This window comes from Geotrypetes seraphini, chromosome 1 (genome assembly GCF_902459505.1).
Source record: "Geotrypetes seraphini chromosome 1, aGeoSer1.1, whole genome shotgun sequence".
Taxonomy (NCBI): Eukaryota; Metazoa; Chordata; class Amphibia; order Gymnophiona; family Dermophiidae; genus Geotrypetes; species Geotrypetes seraphini.
Window position 1 is genome coordinate 293,553,471 of NC_047084.1, and position 21,132 is coordinate 293,574,602.

General features: G+C 40.7%; 1 protein-coding gene across 6 annotated transcripts in view; it reads right to left on the bottom strand.

Moving 5' to 3' along the window:
• Positions 1-364: 364 nt before the first annotated feature.
• Positions 365-21,132, bottom strand: part of SFXN5 (sideroflexin 5) — a 534,682-nt gene continuing 513,914 nt past the window's right edge. For 3 of the 6 annotated variants that reach the window (XM_033953624.1, XM_033953617.1, XM_033953601.1), the window contains one exon: positions 365-820. In XM_033953624.1, coding sequence (XP_033809515.1) covers positions 743-820 — 78 coding nt within the window. In that variant the 3' untranslated portion in view covers positions 365-742. The remainder of the gene's footprint in view (positions 821-21,132) is intronic. The other 3 variants (XM_033953634.1, XM_033953609.1, XM_033953646.1) reach the window with 1 other exon arrangement.

Consider the following 21,132-nt stretch of genomic DNA (forward strand, 5'->3'; position numbering starts at 1 on the left):
AAAGGAGAGGACAAAACGTCATGTCTGCTTCTGAATCAAAGACAAGAAAATGCTGATCCACTGCATAGGAATGTAAAAAATTCATTAGCTTGTTAGGTTGCAGGAAAAGTGGGGTGTGGGAGCAAATGAAAATCATAAAATGTGATTTTTTTTTTTTTTTTTAAATAGTGATCCTCTTTATCAATGTTATGAACAAAACTAAATAAATCTACATGTGTATACCTACTTATTTTTTTGCAGTTACAGGTGCAAAATTAGCATTTAATTACTCATTGTATAAGCATTATTCTAACTCCCTGTTTATTACTTTGTCTAATTCATGCACCGAGATCTCTATGAAAAATTATTTCTGTGAAGCATCCAACAGTGTTAAGATTTTAATCCTTTAGTAGATAACAGAAATCAATTTCACCTTTTTCTTTTCCCTTCATGTTTTCAGATCTGCAGTAGCATTAGGCTTTTATTAACAATTAAATCTCCTCTCCGTGCAGTGCTGCTAACTCGCTGTTATTTTTCATTTAATTAATTCTAAAAAAAAAAAATGTTTATAGTTTGCTGTGTTTTAACAATGTTAAATTGTTAACATGTTATCATTTTTATCTTTATGACATGGAGATTCTCTGTTGTTCTCCTGTTGCCAGCAGGGTAACATTAACTGTTCCTCTTTCACTGGTTTTCCACCATGATATATTGTACTGGGTTGTTTCTATCCATGATATGTGCAACAAGGATCTTCTTCTGTTTATAATCCTTTGTTGTAGATAACAGTCTTGCAGGTGGTGGCTGTAGCAATTTCTGGCTCCAGCTGGGAGGTTTCAGTCTGTAGAAAATCAGATAAAATCTGGGTTAAAAGTTATGGACTAATGATCTACTTAATTGCTTTGGAACTTTTGCACTTATTAACAGTACCAGAATGACAGGATTTTATTCAGGAAGCATGTACAATATTGATAATGCAAACATCCCACTCCCCTGTGTTGGAGAGGTTACCTCAAAAAAAAAAGAAAAAAAAAAGATAGTTTTTATGTCCATCTGTTGAGATTGCCAGACAAGTGCCACTAATTAGTGGCAAGCCTCCTGGTGACTTTTAGTGAAGCAGATACCTGTTTATCAGCAAGTGGACTGAGCTCATAAACTCATTTTACATATTTTGGATTTCAAATTACAGTAATCTGAAACTCAATGACCTATCTAGCCATCCTCCCCCCCCCCCATATTATTTTTCCTGAGTGATACTCATAAATAACCGATTCTAACTGGTTGGAAGAGATGATGTAGCTATGATTCATTTACAATAATTCTTTAAAGTTTTTGAACACAGTGATAGTATTTTCATGTATATTTTAAATAAAAAATGTTTAAATTTGGGTGCATACAATACGATAAATCATCTTGCTCATTTCTTGATGTCAATAGCAGTGGCGTACTAAGGGGCAGGGGCGGTCCACTCGGGGTGCTCCCTGGGTCAGCATCATGATCCAAGAACTTCACTGCTCTGCTGCCATTGGGTCTTCCTCTCTGCCGGGTCCTGCCTTTGTGGGAACAGGAGGAAGGCTTAACCCTGCTCAGGGGGGTAAGAGGGAGGGATAGAAAGCTGCTGCATATGGGGTGAGAGAGGAAATAGAAATAATTGTTGGACAAGGGCTGGAGAAGAGGAAGGGAGAGGCAACAAAGAGGTAGAAAGTGGTGAGAGGGAGAAATACTGCATATGGTGGAGGGGAGGAAGACATGCATGGAGAAGAGAGGAGAAATGTTGGACATAATGTGGAGGGCAGGGAGAGATGCTGCATGGAGAGAGAAATAAATATTTCAGATTATAGCTGAAGGGGGAAGGGAGAGATGCTGCATGGAGGGGAATAGAGAGGTTTGACGCAGGGCACAGGGCAGGGAGAGAGAGATGGTAGACAGTGGGAAAGAAACAGAAATGTTGGATATGGCAGTGGAAGGGAAGATACAGAGATGGAAGATGGATGATGAGCACGGAGAAAGAAGAAAACGTGAAATGGACAGAAACCAGAACCTAGGACCAACATGATCTGAATAATAAAATGACCAGACAACAAAAGGTAGAAAAATAATTTTATTTTCTATTTTCTTATTACAATATGTCAGACTAGAAATGTGTATCTGCCCAGTGCTGGTGTTAGACAGCCTGCATGAGTTAGGACTAAAAGAGAAAGGAAAAGTCTCTTTTGTTTACACCACAGCGTTGGCATGGGGTTGAAAAGGTTGTAACTCTATGTAATGTTATATTGTAACACTGTGATTATTAAACTGTAATTTGTTCTGAGCTCTCTGGGGAGGACGGGGTATAAAACAAACAAAATAAATAAAATTACTAAAAATATATTTTTATATGAGGGGGAGGGTTGTTAAAAGTGATTGGCCCTGGGTGTCACATGCCCTAGGTATACCACTGGTCAATAGGAGCTAGGTACATAGAATGACTCTTGTTTTTATCATAGATAACGCTTAGTTTTCCAAATAAATTATTCAACCTATGAAATATTGCCCTAGGCTCAAAACAAATTGTGAGCTCACTAGGGACAGAAAAAGTGCCCACATATAACATATATAGACCACTTTGGTTATATCCACAGGTAGGCAATACACTTCCCCCTTCCCATTCGCAGTTTCGGTAATCGCGGTTTCACATATTTGCGATTTTTTTGTGGAGGGGGAAAAAAGAAAAAACAAACAAACATCGTTAAGTCTTCCCCCTGGCATCCCGGCCTTACCTGGTGGTCTAGCGGGCTTTCGGGGCAGGAGCGATCTTTCTACGCTCCTGCCCCCTGCAGATCGCCATTAGGAAATAGCTGTAGGGAGTTCCCGTCGTAGTCTCAAGAGACTACGGGAACTCACAGCAGCCATTTCCTGATGGCGATCTGCACGGGGCAGGAGCGTAGGAAGATCGCTCCTGCCCCAAAAGCCCACTAGACCACCAGGTAAGGCCGGGAAGGCGGGAGGAAGGCGGGGGTGGGTCAGAGCCAGATATTCGCGGTTTTTCACCATTTGCGGTCCGGCTCTGCCGATATTCTCCTCAAATCCGGAGGGAGAAGTGTATATCAAATCCATGACTCTTTAAATATTTCAAACCCTCATGTATAATGCAATCATTTTGAAAACAAAAGAACTGACCCAATGATCTCCACGGCCCAATCCAAGAAGAAATGCAAAACAATGCAGAGAATTGACGTTCCTGAGATGGACTTTATTAATATTAAAATAACATTAAAATTTGGCAAACCACATAAAAACCTCTAGGATGCAGTCCGCTGAAAAGCTTTGGACCTAACACCGTCCATGTTTTGACAGAATGTCTTCTTCAGGGGTCCCTATGAAGTCCTATGGTAAAGATGGTTCATAGTCAGTGGCGCGCAAGATGCCAACGCGCTGACAATCCAGTACCGACAATTCAGCGCAAGACAGAAGGCCGCGGGGAAAAAGTAATTTTTAAAGAGCTCCGATGGGGGGATTGGGGTGGCAACCCCCCCACTTTATTGCTTAGTGTTCGCACTGCTGTTGGAAGGGGGTTCAGGGGGTTGGAAACCTCCATTATAGCAAAAACGGAACTTTTTCTGATTTTTTTCGGGAAAAGTTCCATTTTCTCTATAATGTGAGGGGTTTCACCCCCCACACCCCCTGCAACGGCAGCACAAACACTAACCAATAAAGTGGGGGAGTTGCCACCTCAAATTCCCAGTCGGAGCTCTTTAAAAATTATTTTTTTCCCCCGCGCGCTTCTGTTGTTGGCGCGCTGGCGTCTGGCGCGTGATTATCCCGTCACCGGTAAAGATACATGGATAAAAATGCCAGTTGGAAAATAAACTGATCCGTAAAAGCTTTGTGCAGGACATAAACTCAAAAAGCCTAACTCCCAATTAAATTTTACTTTTTTTCAATTATAAACTTGTTAAAGCTCATTATTGAAGCCAATTTACTAATTAAGTTAGGCAACTAACTTTAGGCACCTAACTTTAGGTGCCTTTCATAGAATTTCCCCCTTAACTGCTAACATGCCATATAACACAGAACAGTTAATGCTACCTTTTTTTTTTTAAAGTTCAAATGTGTTTATTGAATTTTGTAAAAAGTACAAAACACAAAACCAGAAAAAACATCAAACTGTGCATTGCAGTAATACATTCAATTGGTCAAAAACGTGCAATAAAAGGAAAGACACGTCAGATAGAGGCTAAGTATAAATAAGCGTCACATTGGTTACACATCACGCCAGTTGTGGGTATTAGTTATGAGATAAGCAGGAGGAAAGACTACAATACTGCGATATGCTTGCTTACAAGGATTTACAATAGTCTGAAACAGGAGACCACACCTTGTGATATGAGTAATATGAGTTAGTCTTGTCCGCAGCTATAAGTTCATATTTAGACATTAAACATACCGTGTTCCACCATGTATTGTGATGTAAGGCTGAGAAGTCTTTCCAGTTTGATAAAATAGTTTTGAATGCTATAAGAGTTAGGCATTTAAGTAATCGGGTTTCATATTTATCTAACTGATGACATTGTAGGGCACTAGATCCATATATGACAATGGCAAATGTAAGATCCTCTTTTATTTGTAATATCTGACAAATAGTGGCCCAAACCTCTGACCAAAACGGTAACAACTGAGTACAGTGATATAACATGTGGTCTAGGGTCCCTACAGCAGTCGCACACGACCAACATTTATTAGAATAAGAGGATCCTACTTTAGACACTTTTAGTGGCGTCCAGTATGCACGATGGTAAAGGAAAAGGACTAAGTGTAACATATTAGAGGATCTCAGAGCTTTGAATGACGTTAGCCAAACCTCTTCCCAATCATAACTAGGCATCACGGGCCCATAGGTCATATAAGGCCAGAGGAGGAGAATACTTATTTTTGTGTAATATTTTGTACCATGCAGACGCCTGGCCTGCGTTAGAGATGATTTTGGTAGACCACTGAAGAATGGTGGGGACAGCTGTCGATAATGTAGTCCTCTTTAAGTAAGACATCACACAGTGTCGTAACTGCAACCACTGATAATAATAAGTCAATTCCAGATTATATCTTTCAGCTAGAGCAGCAAAATCTAAAAATAGAAGATCAGATAATAATTGTTTGATGGACCAGATGCCCTTCCTATGCCAAGATTTCCATTCCATATAGCGTCCCTGAATTTGTAGGCATGGGTTTCGCCATAAGGGAGAACTGGTGGTGTTATTCCATCGTAACGGAGCTATGTCATCCAATACATTTATAGCTGTTATAGTAGATGATAGGATTCTATTGTGAGGTATCGTATCCCCTCTGTTAGAAAATGGTAAGTACATGAATTGTTCCTCAGGTAGTAAAGCGTGTTCCAGTTTGAGCCAGGCTGGCATACAATGAGTATCTGATGTTTCCAACCAATGCGAACCCTGTCTTCACAAGAAGGCCAAATGATAGTCGTACAGACTAGGAAAGTTGACTCCTCCAGATTCTTTGGTGCATTTTAATTTCTTCAAAGCGATGCGAGGTGTCTTGGCATTCCATAAGAATTTAACCATAGCTGATTCAAACTTCTTGTAGACAGGGGGTGGGAAAAGGAAAGGAATCATAGATAAAATATATGTGATTTTAGGAGCCAGGACCATCTTAATGGAGTCTAACCGACCCCACCAGGATAACTTCAGTGGTGACCACCTGGCTGTGGTAGAGGTGATAATATCCGTGATATAAGCAATGTTATAATCTTAAGTTTCTTCGATTGTAGCACCAAAGTAAACCCCCAGGTATTTCAATTTAGTGGGAGTATACTTGAGATGTAGTTCTCTAATCTCTTCACCACAAGGAATTCCAGAGAGTGGCATAACTTCTGATTTAGTCAGGTTAAGCTTATATCCAGATACCGAAGAGTAAGAGTCTATTGTGTGTAGTAAAATGGTAGTGACTCCAGCGAAGTATAAATTTGGACGTCATCCGCATAAGCAGATAATTTTACTGTGAATTCACCCATTTGGAAACCTTGAATAGAAGAATTAGATCTGATATCAATAAGTAATGGTTTCAAGGCCAAGTTGAACAGCAAGGGAGAAAGTGGGCATCCCTGCCCTGTGCCTCTTGAAGGAAAAAACATCTCTGACAAGGTCCCATTGATACGTAGCCTGGTTGCAGGGTGGGAGTACAAGACTCTCACCATACGAATGAAGGAGTCACAAAAGCCAAACCATGTGAGAGCTTGGAACATAAAAGACCATTCCACTCTATCGAAAGCCTTTTCTGCATCTAAGGCCACAGTAACATATGAAGAGGACGACCTGGGAGCATGAAGTATAATATGAGAAAAAAGGCGAGAGTTATCACTGGCTAATCTGTCCTTCATGAAGCCATTTTGATCAGTGTGGATTATTTTTGGTAGAACTGTTTGCAACCTAGACGCTAAAATTTTGGCATAGATCTTAGCGTCAACATTTATCAGGGACAGAGGTCTGTAATGTTGTACATATAGCGGGTCTTTGTCAGGTTTTGGTAGAACAATTATCAATGCTTCTGTAAAAGAGCCCGTCGCCGATCCTTGGTCAATTAAGTGGTTCAAATAAGATTGTAGTAATGGTAGCAACACTTCCTGAAAGGCTACATAAAACTCAACTGATAGACCATCAGGTTCTGGAGCCTTGCGCCTGGCCGTGGAAGACAATGCTTCTTTGAGATGATCCAATTCCAGAGGTGCAGACAGTAGAGTATTATCACTTTCATTTAATCTAGGCCCATTAACATGACCAAGATAATCTTTTATTAGTGATAAGGTGGGATTTTCCGATTTGTATAATTCTTGATAAAAACTGTGAAATTGACTACAGATCTCCTTGTCTGCTGTTACCAGTTCGCCTTGTTCAGGTTGTATGGCCACAATAGTTGTTCTTTCCATCTTCACTTTAAGATACTGTGCTAATTGATGACCAGCCTTGTTAGAAGTGGCATAGTAGTGAGAGGATTGGAGAAGTACTTCAGAAGCAGCAGCATTGCTGAGTTGTAAATTATAATCATAACGCATTTTATTCAGCTCAGTCAGGAGGTTGATGTTGGTGAGGTCCGCCGAATGCAAGGATTCCAAGGTTGCTATTTGCATTTCCATTGAGTGTAACTGACGCCTTGTTTCAGATTTCTATTTTGCAGCATATGAGATGATATTTCCTTTTAAATAGGATTTAAAAGCATCCCATGTAATTTGCCAGGAAGTGTCTTCTACTTTATTTATAGTGAAGTATTCCTTGATGCAGACAGTGATGTGCTCAATAAAAGAAGAGTCTAAGAGTAGGGAGGAGTTAAATCTCCATATGCTCTGTGGTTTTTTCAATATAAGGTCCTTGAAAGTAAGAGTAATGGAGGAGTGATCCGACACAGTAATAGGTTGTATTTCAGAGGCTTCTACCTTATTTACCAAAGAGTAACTTAGTAGGAAAAAATCGATTCTCGAATAAGATGAATGCGGTGGTGAGAAGAAGGTGAACGCCTCATCCGTCTGATGGAGTAGCCTCCAGGGATCAATCATTTTCATTTTGCAAATAAGATCTTGCAGACAGAACCACGCCTTAGATTTTTTATAGGGCGCTTTAGACTTCCTGTCAATCTCCGGAGTCAAAACAAGATTGAAATCACCTCCTATTATTAAGGGTAGAGCATCTGCAGTACTAATATCATCGGCTAATGCTTCAAAAAAGAGTGGGCAATCTTGATTGGGTGCATATATATTATACGTGTGTATGAGACAGCCCCCTACTAGCAGTATAACTCTAAGCCATCTTCCTTCCATGTCATGTGAGGTTGAATTAATGCTGATATCCGAGCGTTTTCTAATCAGGGTAATGACCCCATTCTTTTTCTCAGCAGAAGGAGAACACAGAGGTACATATGCCCATTTAGGAGCAACTTTGAGTGCTTCAGCAGCACTTAGGTGTGTTTCTTGATAAAATACAATATCAGGGAGAAATTGTTCAGTGTAGCGTATTAATTTAAGTCTCTTTATAGGATTGTGAAACCCTTCACATTAAGGGAGAAACATGTTAAAAAGCCATACCATACAAGACAATAGAATATGAGATGAGTCAGTACTGTACATATTACCCACTATAGCATATAAACTAGGATCCAATTTAGAGTACTTAGCCTGAAATAGAAAGAAAAGGTTAGTATTGCACAAAAATATTGCATGTGGACCTGCAATGACACATATAACTGCATTAAACAGAACACAGACACTATGGGTCAGAAAGCTGACAAGAGAGAGAAGCCAGAACAGCAAGGCTCCCTCAGTATGGAATTTGAGTTAATAGGCATCCAAACAGTGTAATCCCAGATAAGATCCACTTTAAAGGGTAAGACAAATTGGGAAACAGAAGTTACATTCAGTATGAACAGATATACCAATCATACCAGTTTGAATAGCAGTATCAGAGTCAAGTTTTGTCAATGGCATTTGGTTTCACACTCTCAATAAAATCAGCAAGATCTGCCGGATTGAGATAGTCTTTTGTAGAATTATTAAAGGTAACCCTCAAGCGTGCTGGATAAAGCATACCAAATTTGGCTCCCATGTTTTTAAGTTGAGGTCTGTAAGATAACAGCAGTTTCCTTGTCTTTGCTGTTTCCTTAGCTAGATCAGGAACAATGAGAATCTTATTACCTTCAAAGGTAACGGGGGAATGTAGCTTAGCATGTTGCATGATTTTGAGCACTTGGTGATGTCTCAGCAGTGTAACCAGCACAGGTCTAGGGTACTTTTTATGAAATACATTCGGCTCTGGAAGACGATATGCACAATCAAAGTCCAGTTTTGTGTCATCCTGCATTTTGAGAATCTGAGGCAGAAGAACTGCAAGAAATTCCATTAAATCACACGCCTCCCGTCCCTCCGGGAGGCCTAATAAACGGAAGCTGGTTCTCCTCGCACGGTTGTCCGCGTCCTCAAGAGCGCGTTCCAGCGCTGCCACGCGGCCCGATTGTTTCAGCAGCGTTTTGATGTTCGATTCCGCAGCCGCGGTACGCGTTTCTAAAAGTCCTGCATTAGTTTGTAGCGCTGTGAGGTCTTCTTTCATGGTGGCAAAGTCAGCTTTTAAGTCGCTTGTATCTTGTTTCGTCTCCACTAATAATTCCTTTATTGCTCTGAGCTCATTAAAGATGGCCGCCGAAGCTGCGTCTTCGGCTTTGCTGGAGTCAGATTTCGACGGCGATGGCAGCTCCGCGCTTTTGCGCTTGTTAGGCTTACTTGATGCCATAATTTTCTTTACGAGCGTGGCTCTCCTGATTGGCGCAAAATGCGCTGCAAAAATTTTTGATTATGGTGCCTTTTGAGTGGTATTTGATTCAGCTACCGACGGAGCTCATGCAGCTAGCTGCCTACCTCATCGGGCTCACTTGCGCCCCCCCCCCCCAGTTAATGCCACCTTAAAAGATGGAGCAATATACAGAGCACAATATAAAGTGTTATCAATAGCACATCAGGTCTTGTATCATAAAACCCCTGGATGTTTTCAAGATTTGTTGGAGTTGTATTGTCCAAGAAGAGAATTAAGATCTGAAAATGATATGAGATTGTCACTGATGGAAAAGAAATATGTGATACATGTTTCCCCGAAAATAAGACACTTTCTTATATTAATTTTGGGCCCAAAAAAGGCATTAGGTCTTATTTTCGGGGAGGTCTTATTTTTTTTCATGTACAATCCTCTCCTCCACCCCAATTCTTCCTATTTCCTTTCTCTCCCCCACATGTGCAGCATCTTTCCTCACCTCTCACCCATCCCCTTGTGCAGTATCTTTCTATCTCTCCCCCCTCCCTCCCATCCCCCTGTGCAGCAGAACCCTTGCAGCCTATATCCCTCCCTTACTCTTATCCCTCCGTGGAACATTTTTTAATCCCTCCCATTCCCCCCTGCCATGCACCCCATCTCTCTGCTGACCCTTTCATCTCTCTCACCCATCCGAACCCCGACTGCGAGACCAAAATACAGTACCTTATAACAAACCGCATCATTGGTAGCACATGCCCCATTGCAGCTTTCTCATGACTGGGCGTTTCTCTGCCATATTGCTGATGATATCATGATGGGGCCTGTTTTGCCGACGATGCGGTTTGTTATAAGATGCTGTATTTCGGTCTCGCGGTTAGGGTTTGGATGGGTGGGAGAGATGGAAAGGTTACGGGGGTAGCGCTGCTGCCACCGGTGACTAGGGCTTATTTTCAGGGGTAGGGCTTATATTAAGACCTATCCTGAAAATCATGCTAGGGCTTATTTTCGGGGAAACACGGTACATGCTGAGGTTGGGAATTCTATGTTCTCAATAGCAGGAGTAAAATTCTGGAACTGATTGACAGGTCAGTTACAATTATGTAAACCTAGGGATGCTTTAAAAAAATTTTAAAACACAATTATTTGTTAATGTATTCATGTGATTGAAATGAGCACTGTTAGCAATGGAGGATGCAGGATAGTTTTTATTGTGTATATGTTGTATTGTTATTTATTTTGTATGTGGTTTTGTAAACTGCCTACATTTTAGGCGATATATACATTTTTAAAATAAATAAGTAATAAATGATATTAATATATGGTAGTGTACTTTGCCATGTGGTAGCTCCCAAAAGTCCAGGGAAGTCCCCAATAGTTACCAAATAGGTTTTGAACTAATGTGCCTTCACTCTTTCAGGTAACATACTTTAGGTTCAAATCCTTGACACATTTTAATAGAACAGGTCCCAAAGATTTTTCTCAGTCAGTTTCGCATAAATTAGAAAATGTGGATTCCAATTTGAATCGTTTGGATAAACGATTGAATGTTATGGAAACTCAACGTAATACACTTCAAGCGGTCTCGGTATCTGCTGTTAAAGATTCTACAGTGATACACTCTAAGATAGAATCTATGGAAAATATGAATAGAGCGAAAAAATCTCCTCTTGGTCAATTTCCCAGTAACTCACTTACTATCACCTGAAATTTTATTAAGAAAATTTTTTAAAGAAATACTGGGATTGGCTAATGTGGAAAATTTTCCAATAAATAACTATTATTATATTCCTCAAAAAAAAAAAAAATAGAATCTGCCCAGGAGGTGGACCATCTGGTTACGACTGAAGTAAATTTGACTGAATTTTTGGAAGATACTCAGGATGTGATCCAGAGTCGGTCCACCCTAGTGATAACATGCATGAGTGAGATAGATAAGATGTTAATAATGAGACTTTATTTTAAAAACAGGTTAATGAAATTTTATGGGGATCTGGTTAGGATTTTTCCGGATGTCTCTAGAGCCACACAATTAAGAAGGAAAGAGTTTTTGAAGTTGAAAATTAGAGTTTTGGCTCTAGAGGCATCTTTCTATCTGAAATTTCCTTCTAAATGTTTAGTTAAAATGCAGGATATTGAGTATGTTTTTTGGGACCCTATTCAATTACAACAATTTTTAGTTGCGAGAACACAGAAATGAGTTGTTTCATTTTGCTGAGGAGAAATTTATATCCCAATTAAGTAAGGAATGATTCAAGGTTCGTTAGGATGTACTGAGAATCATTGTCCTTTATCTTTTCCTGAAAATTTGTTTGTTTAGAAATTGTAACATGTCTCCCCATTAATGTGGGCTTAAAAAAGAATTTATGTATGTATGATTATGTATTGTTTATGAGATTTCCTTTTTTTCCTTTGAATTATTGGATATTGTAAGTATTCAAAATTATAATAAAAAAAAAAAAGAACAGGTCCCAAAGAAGATTTAGGGCTCCTTTAACTAAGCTGCGATATAAGCACGCAGAATTTTAGTGTGCGCTAAACCCGCACTATGCGGCTAGAACTAACGCCAGCTCAATGCTGGCGTTAGCGTCTAGCGTGCGTGATAAAACCGCTATCGCAGCTTAGTAAAAAGAGCCCTTTATCTTTTCTAAGAATTTGGACAGATTACAGATCAGGGCTCTCAGCATAGAAATTAGATTCCCATTAATGGGAAGAGGGTGGACAGAGAGGGGGGTTGGTTGGTTGGAAGGGATATATTCTGTTAAAGAAGATAAAGAAAATATATGTTTGAGATTATTGTACTTAAACATGGTACATATGGTGCGCTGTATCTTCATGAAAAGTTGGTGATAAAAAGATTTAAATATAACATACAAAATTATGAACTTAGGGCCCTTTTTCAAACCCATATCATACATAAAGATATAACTTTGAAACTTTGAGCTTGTCTGATATCTTACTGTACTCAAACTTTGCAGTCAGCAAATAAAAAAGAGAGGCAACTATTGGCCTGATAATGGAAATCAAAATGGAATCAAAGGATAATGTCATCTGCATATATAAGTTTTCATTCCTAATTCATCCAATATGTTTAGTCATGATTTCAAACAAATAATTCAATCTGTTAACAGGCCATGTTATTAATGGTGTACTTGAGTTTACATCACCAAGCACCAAAATATTGTTAGACATCTTATATGCCATCAAGAATTTTGCATTCTGCAACTCATTCAGGCCTAGCTGTTCCTGCAACTGATTCAGGCCTAGTTGTTCCAACTCAGAAAAAAACCTGCATTTAGAAATAAAAAGGAAAAGCACTTTCTTATGCGCAGGACCAACAGAGTGGGATAAGCTTCCAGCGTAGCTTAGACCAGTGATTCCCAACCCTGTCCTGGAGGAACACCAGGCCAATCGGGTTTTCAGGCTAGCCCTAATGAATATGCATGAGAGAGATTTGCATATGATGGAAGTGATAGGCATGCAAATTTGCTTCATGCATATTCATTAGGGCTAGCCTGAAAACCCAATTGGCCTGGTGTTCCTCCAGGACAGGGTTGGGAACCACTGGCTTAGACAACAAAGAGATCTGCATCAATTTAAGAAACTGTTGAAACATCATCTTTTTTTGTCAGATGAAATATACAATTTAATATGCTGCACTGGCAAAATGGATTGGTAGCTAATTCCTTTTTAGACAAGTTTATGAAGAATTTTGACATGTCATGCTTGAAGAGTTTTTGATTTATAATAATAACAGTTTATATACCGCAGTACCGTGAAGTTCTAAGTGGTTTACAAAAGAATAAAAGAAGGTACAAATTGATTGAACTTAAAAGAGGTGAAAGCAAGTGGTTAATAGGTCAAGAGAACCGTTATTGAGGAGAAAGAGATGTATGGGTCAGCTGTCTAGGTACTTCAGGAACAGATGTAATTTTAGACGCTTCCTGAATTCCTCATTAGTGGGCGAAAGCAATTGTTCTAGATCTTTACCCCCATAATGCTGCCTGATGTGAGAGAAGGTGTTCATGGTGTTTTTTCAGTTTACATCCTCTAACTGGGGGGGAAACGAAGTTCAAATGTGAGCTTCTCTTGTGTCGGTTGGCTGAGAAGGAGAAAAGGTCAGTTATGTATTTAGGGGCTAGTCCGTATAGTACTTTAAAGCAGAGGCAGGCGAACTTAAACTTTACGTGTGCTTCCATCGGAAGCCAGTGTAACTGCCGGTAGTAAGGTGTCACGTGAACAAATTTCTTTAGCCCGAAGATTAGTCTGACCGCTGCATTTTGCATTAATTGTAAACGTCGCATATTCTTTTGGGAGATTGCTAAATAGGCGATGTTACAGTAATCAAGTTGACTCAGTACGAGGGATTGTACCAGGATTCTGAATGCTGAGGTATCAAAATATGATTTAATGGATCTAAGTTTCCAAAGAGTGAAAAAACCCTTTCTGATTAAGGAGTCCACCTGGTCTTTCATGGTTAGGCATTGATCCAGAGTTATACCCAGTATCTTCATGGTGGGCTGAATAGGGTATGTGATGTACAGAATAAATGATAAGTTTGTATTGTTTTTATTATGTGTTCAGAATAATCAATAAACTATAAATAATATTGGCAATAGCAGGGAGCCCTGAGGAACCCTGGAAACTTAATCTCCAGAAATTGTCCCCATCATCTTTACTCTATAAGATCTAAAATTACCCCTCTCCCCCCCCATCCCGCATCTTGTCACATTTAGGTACTTGCAGTTACACCAGATCTATGGCTGATGTATATGCAGGTATGTAAATATTAGGGGCACTGATAGCAAGTTACACTGGAATTCAATAACTTAATCTGGGTGTCCAGGTGCTGTTATAGAATAGATATCCAGTTAAAGAATTGCCCCAAAATGTTTGAATATTGCTGCTATCCACAGAGCTAGTGCTGATCACCATTGAATATGGATATTCAGCATCACTGGGCCTGATACTCCAAAGGGTTTTAAACTGGCAGGAGTCAGGAAAGAGCCAGCACTAAGTAGGAACAGGGCATATTCAGGATCAGTGCCTGCATAAGCAAGTGGCAAGATGAGACAGCCTTTTGTGTGGTCCTCTCTTTAGTTGCTTAGTTACACTGTGCCAGCACTGAATCTCGCATAATCTCTGGTTCGTGGCTACCGGGTTGCCAGTCCAAACTCCCCCTGATATTCACAATCCACCCTGCTTAGATCTCCCAATCCTCTGGTTCTGATCCCCCCCCCCCAACTCAGGCCCCCCATTCTGATTTCCCCACCCCCCAATTCAGACCTCCTAATTCAATCCCTCCTAAGTCAGGTCCCCCCCCCCCAACGATCACATTCCCCACCCAATTTACCTCCCCTAATGCTCCTCCTACTTACTTCAGGTCTAATTTAGCTGGCGGCAGTCACTGCTTTAAAAAAAATGTGGTTAGATGCACTGATGGCCAGATTCTGTATATGACTAGCAGCGGCCACCTAAAAAGCGACGGCTGATCGTGTGTCAATCACCCGATGGCACCATATTCAGAATCGCTTCTCTGAGCAAAATGGGCACTGGAAATGTAGGCCAGGGTTTCCCGGGCCTACATTTTTGGTGCCTATCTATGCCATGAATCGCGCCTATGTAGGCAATTTCCAGCGCTTAACACCACTTCCAATTTTAACCAGAAAGTACCTACATAGGCGTGATTCTGGTGCCTTTTGTTTAGGCACTGGTAGGCGCTTGAACATCAGGGTTTTTCACCATTTCTAACAATGTTTGTCAATTAGCTTAGGCACCGGTAGGATGGCCACTGGCACCTAAGTTTTGGTACCGGTTATAGAATTTCCCCATGAATGTTCACGGACAACTTAAATGCCATAATGAGAGTTTAACTAAATGCTGATTGTGGTGTTATAAGAACATAACATAAGAACATAAGAACATAAGCAGTGCCTCCGCCGGGTCAGACCATAGGTCCATCATGCCCAGCAGTCCGCTCCCGCGGCGGCCCAAACAGGTCACCTGTCTGAATCACCAGAAGGGGCCCCCTTGCCACCCTGGTTTCCCATTGAAGTCCTATCTTCCCATCGAAGTCCTAACCCTCCGGTTTTGCACATGCACGACCTGGTCGGGTTTCTATACTTATTTCCTGGATACTTCTCTCAGTATCCCACGATCCCACGATCCCTTTGAGAAGTTATGTAATTTATTTTGCTGGCATAAATAAAAGCCTTTAAAAAAATCATCAAGCATCTTGTGATATTACACATTGACATTACTTCATATTTTATACACACTGTATTTTCCTTAAATATGCAGTTACAACTAATAAATGAAAACATGGGAGGGGACATTGATTTTTCTCAGGTCCAGGAAATCAAATGTTGGACAAGGAGAGTTTCATGCGAGAGCGAAGAGTTTCATGCAAATGTGAGGAGTGCACACGCTGCATCGGATTTTTTCCACATTTGGACGGATTATTTTAAAGAGTGCTAAGACTCCTGAGGCAGGCAAGAGCCGAAACACTGTCAGTGTCGGGTCATATGTCTTATTCAGAATCTATGCAACAAAGTACAAGTTTTAATCCAGTTCTGAAGGCAGTTTCACCTTTGGGGGTGTTGTTGTTTTTGGTTGGACAAGGAGTGGAAATCAGAGTATTGGATTCTAAATATCCACTTTCCTACTGATTATAGCTATTGTAAATCAGTGTCTCTGTATTGTACTATTTCCCAGTCAATGAACTATATAATCTTTGACATGAAAGTAAATATTTCAGGGTATTCTCTGCTGCTTTGCTTAATGAAGTAATTAGAATGGAGTATTTACTGAATCCATGCAGAAGGTTGAAATCACAAGATATAACTGCAGTCATATAGGGGGTAATTCTATAACTGGGCACCTCTGTTTAGGCTCCGTGAGTAGGTCTGCAAGAGGGGGGAAAAGGGAATATGATTCCCTCGGGCCCGGTGCCAGCAATATAGAATCTTTTCTTTCAGTGATGCCAGTGTGTTTACCTCTCTTCCAACCCTCTCCCCTCCTCCCACCAATCCTCTATTTGCCTCAACAGCAATTGAGCAGGACTAGAGGCTTCCGGTGGCAGGTAGAAGGCTGAATTAGTCTCCTGTTCCTGTGCTGGATTATCCCATTAATTCTGCTCTGCTGGCCATGGGTTCTTCTTCCTGTCACATCCTGCCTCCTGTGAAGTGACTTCTGTTTCTGCATAGGCAGAACATGGCATGAAGAAGGACCTATGGCCATCAGAGCAGAATTAATGCGATAACCCGGCACAGGAGCAGGAGATTGAGCAGTAAATTTCTGCTTCACAATCAAGTGGTTCATTTGCATTCAAACTACGGGGCACACAGAGGGGCGGTGTGACGGGGTGCAAGGCATATGGGGAGGGGCACGGGGGCCCTTAAGATTGTTTGTCCTAGACCCAGCTATATCACTTGGCAGCCCTGTCCTTGAAAGCATGTAGTAGAAATCTGTTCTATAAAGGAAACTAGGCACCTTTCCTTTATAGAATTTTGGCATAACCTGGTATCAATTTCCCTAACATCTGGGCATCAGTATTTGTTAGCCATAAAGCTGGTTTAAGTATGATTGCTTAAGTGTGACAAGGGACATGTGTAACAAAGTATTCTGTAAGTTACATGTGCAAGTAAGAGTCCCAACTTTGTCCCACCTATGCTCTGCCCCATGTACACCCCTTTGCAAATTCATGCTATGTAAGTTAAGTAGCCATTTGCAAAATAGAATTTAGGTAGAATTTTTGCATTTATGTGCTCAAATGTGCCATTATCTAAAATGTTTACATGCATAATGCTTCCAAAAATATGGATACCTAGGTTACAGAATTGACCTAAATAATGCCAAGTTATAAGGATAGGAGGTATCAGTGAAACCTAGTGCCATTCTGGCACTTTAGAGTATGACAAATCCGTGCCAAAATTTGGCCTCACTGTCACCACTAGATCTTATCATTCTGCTCCACCGCCATATGTGAACTATCTCAGAGAACAAATTGTTTATTTAGACATACTCCGCAATTCCTCTAAACCACCACCCGACTAGACTGACTCAAAAAATGCTGGAAAAGCCTCAAAAGTGAAATATATATAGATCATGGCAAATATATAGTTCATAGCAATTTTTATGGCATTTAATGTCATAAAAAACTGACAGAGCTGCGAGAGAGACAACCAGATGTGCTATATTCCCTGAAGAAGAGTTCGAAACGGGGACCTAGGAAGCACCGACACTTGGAAATGTCAGCATTCACTGCAGATGGAATCCCGATCGGTTCAGTTGGGCCTCTATAATCTACTTATGGAAGATTCGGATAAGCGTTCTAGTTGTGCTATTGACTATGCATATTTGTTATAAACTATGGCGGTGGAGCAGAACGATGTGATCTAGTGGTGACAGTTGTTAAGTTATAAGGATGAGCACGGTGGCAATGTTTGAACCCTATGAATAAACATAGGAAGGAAAGAGATCCTGGTGTCTACACAGTAACTTGCAAGAAAGGAGTAACAATGGAAACTATGTTTCGATCCTAATGCTTCCCTGATTCCCTCTCAAGACCCTATCCTCTCTACCTCTTCTCTTTGTATCCCCCTTCATGAACAGTGTACATTGATCGGTCCTGTGTGTGTCATAATTAGATTGTAAACTCTTTCAAGCAGTGTGTTTAATGTACAGCACTACGTCCATCTGGTAGCGCTATGGAAACAGTAAAATAATAGTAGCAATGTAGATGGTGAAAGTGGTCCACGATCATTTCAGTTTCTCAGAAATTAAGAGGGCAATTTTCCAAGCTATTTAGCAGATAAATTGGTAATGATGCAGTTTAGCCAGGGTGAAAATTGCCCTCTGTTGCCTGTCAAAAAGTCTGCAAGTTTCAAGTTTCATTAGTTTTAATATACCGACCATCGAGTTTTAATATATCGACCATCGACGTGCATCGAGCCGGTTTACAATGCTAAAAAATTTAAAGGTTAAAAAATATATATATATATAATAATTATGAGAGGGGGGGAAGAGTGAACATTAAGGACAATTTACAAATACAAACTTAGACTTGAGGGTAAAGAGGGGAAGGAGGAGTCAATAAATACATCATTAAAAACAAAGTAAAAGAACAGGGAAGGGGGGATACCAACATCAGGAGTGGGGGTCGCTTCTTGAAAGAGGTTGATTATAAGTTTTACTAGCTGTTGGAGAGGAAGTATTTAAGGGCTGTGATATGCATCTTGAAATAAGAACATTTTAGTTTAGTTTTTTTAAAAATTCTTTATTCATTTTTATAACTTACATCAAGTACATCAAAAAGTAACCACATTTAAACTTAAATACATCACTTGAAATTCTACAATTCTTCATATTAAATGAAATTTATCCCTTTCCCTCCCCTCCCTTCAAAATTTCATAACGCATATACCATATAACAAAATCCCCCCTCCCCCACCCCATTCTTTCATTTGTACTAATCAGGGAAAATAATACCTATTCATTGCAATAAGTTGTTAATGGCCCCCACACATCTTGAAATTTATTAAAATTCCCTTTCTGAATAGCTAATATTATTTCCATTTTGTAAATATGACACATTGAATTCCACCAAAAACTGTATCTTCTTTTAATCTTTTAGTTTTCCCTGTGGATTTTGCGGGAGTTTCTTGTATCTTCTGTTTGTTAGATGCCATTTAGAAATGATTTTATAATAAAATAGATGAAAAATTATATCTCTGGGGTCCAATAAATAGTTTAGTTTTAAATTTGTCGAGGAAATTTTCGAGATGGAGTTGAGGTGGCATAGCGTTCCATAAAGTTGGAGCAACTACGGTGAAGTTAGTTTTCCTAGTGTAGTAGAATTCTTTGATAGAAGGGATGGTCAATAGATTCTGATCTAGGCTCCCATTGCATGATTCTGCACAGGCTCCCATTGCATGCAGACTTTTAGTCAGGTTAAAATTCAGGTGTTTAGGTTAGTATGTATATACAGTGGAACCTCGGTTTGCGAGTAACCCGGTTTGCGAGTGTTTTGCAAGACAAGCAAAACACTCAGCAAACTTTTGATTCGCAAACCGAGCACTGCCCCGATAAACGAGCACTTACAGCCCAGGAAGCACCGCTTCGGGGTATTCCTCTTCCGTCCTCTGGCCAGCCTTCCACGTCGGGTGCCTTCCGCAGGTTGGAGGACCTCTGTCTGGGCCTGCGTGGCCGGGTGCCGTCCCGCCTGCGTTTTGCGTGTGACGTGCACAGCGTCAATCATCGGCATTGTGCGTGTCGTGCGCAGCATGTGGGTGGGGCGGCGCTCGGCTGCGTGGGCTCAGGTGGGGGCTCTCCAGCATGCGGGGGGCATCCGACGTGGAGGGCTGGCCAGCAGATGGAGGAGGCATCCCTCTGAAGTGGTCATGCGGGGTTCTCCGGCGGCTGGCGGACATTAGAGGCATCCCCCCCCCGAAGCGGCACTGTGGGGTTCTTCTTCGGACGACGGACGGAGGAGGCGGACGGAGGAGAAGGCGCTGCAGCACCCGGCACCCGACAGGTACAGACCCCGGGTTCTGGAACGAATCGTCGGTGTTGCCACTATTTTCTATGGGGAACTTTGCTTGATAAATGAGCATTTTGGATTATGAGCATGCTCCTGGAACGGATTATGCTCGTAATCCAAGGTACCACTGTGTTAGATTTACAAATGCACATGGGTCACTTTGCACATGGATAGTATACATTAGCGATTTTTCCAAAGGAATATGATCAGGTAATCTCTTCTACAATTGCTATATGCTTGGAATATGCAGTTTACAATGAGGTAGCCCATTGTAAATTGCTTATCAATCTAAGGATAGGGCTTATGATGAAGTGCTACTATCAGATTCTGGCTGGCAATGTCAGGCGAGTATCCAGCACTCTCAGATTTAATCTCTCTTATTTTGTTGCTCCCTTTTCCAGAGTGACACATTTATTTATTGAGATTTATTAACTGCATTTAGGAAGAGATTCACCCAAGGCGATGTACAGCAAGTACACGTCAACATGGAACTTACAATTTTGTTAACAGCGTTAACAGTAGTAAAGAGTAACATAGTAAATGACAGCAGATAAAGACCTGAATGGTTCATCCAGTCTGCCCAATAGGGACATGCATTGTAAATTTTTGATTAAATTGTCTTTTTTTTTCTTTGATATTTCTGCGCCAAAGACCATAGAAGTCTGCCCTGTTCTGACCTTAGGTTCCAACTACTGGAGTTGACATTGAAGTTCACTCCAGCCTATTCAAACCACATCCTAGCACATATGGCTCCCTCGGATTTCTAATCCTCAAATGCCTCACTCTGCACTTTGCACTGAATTTTAGTTGCCAAACATTGACCATTCTTCTAACTTTTGCAGATCTTGTTCATGTTTTCCATTCCCTCCAGAGTGTCCACTCTGTTACAAATCTCGTGCATAACTACACATGAGGTGTAGTTGTGTCCCAAAAGGACAACCTTGCCTTCTAACCTTTTGGCAATGTCACTCACAAACACATTGAACAAAATGGGCTCCAGCACCAATCCTTGAGGCACTCCACTACTCACCTTTCCTTCCTCCAAGTGAATTCCTTTAACCACCACCCTCTGGCATCTGTCTGTCAACCAGTTTCAAATTCAGTTCACCACTTTGGGTCCTAACTTCAGTCTGTCAAGTATTTTCAAGAGCCTCCTATGAGGAAACGGACTACTGGGAAATAGTTTCAAAAATATACTTATTAACAGCACTGAAATATAAATAGCAGAGATATAATACAATGTCAGTATAATACTTATGAAAAACCTAATAAGCACACATCAGAACATTCAAATAACATAGATGTGACACTAATACTTTTCTCACAAGAAAA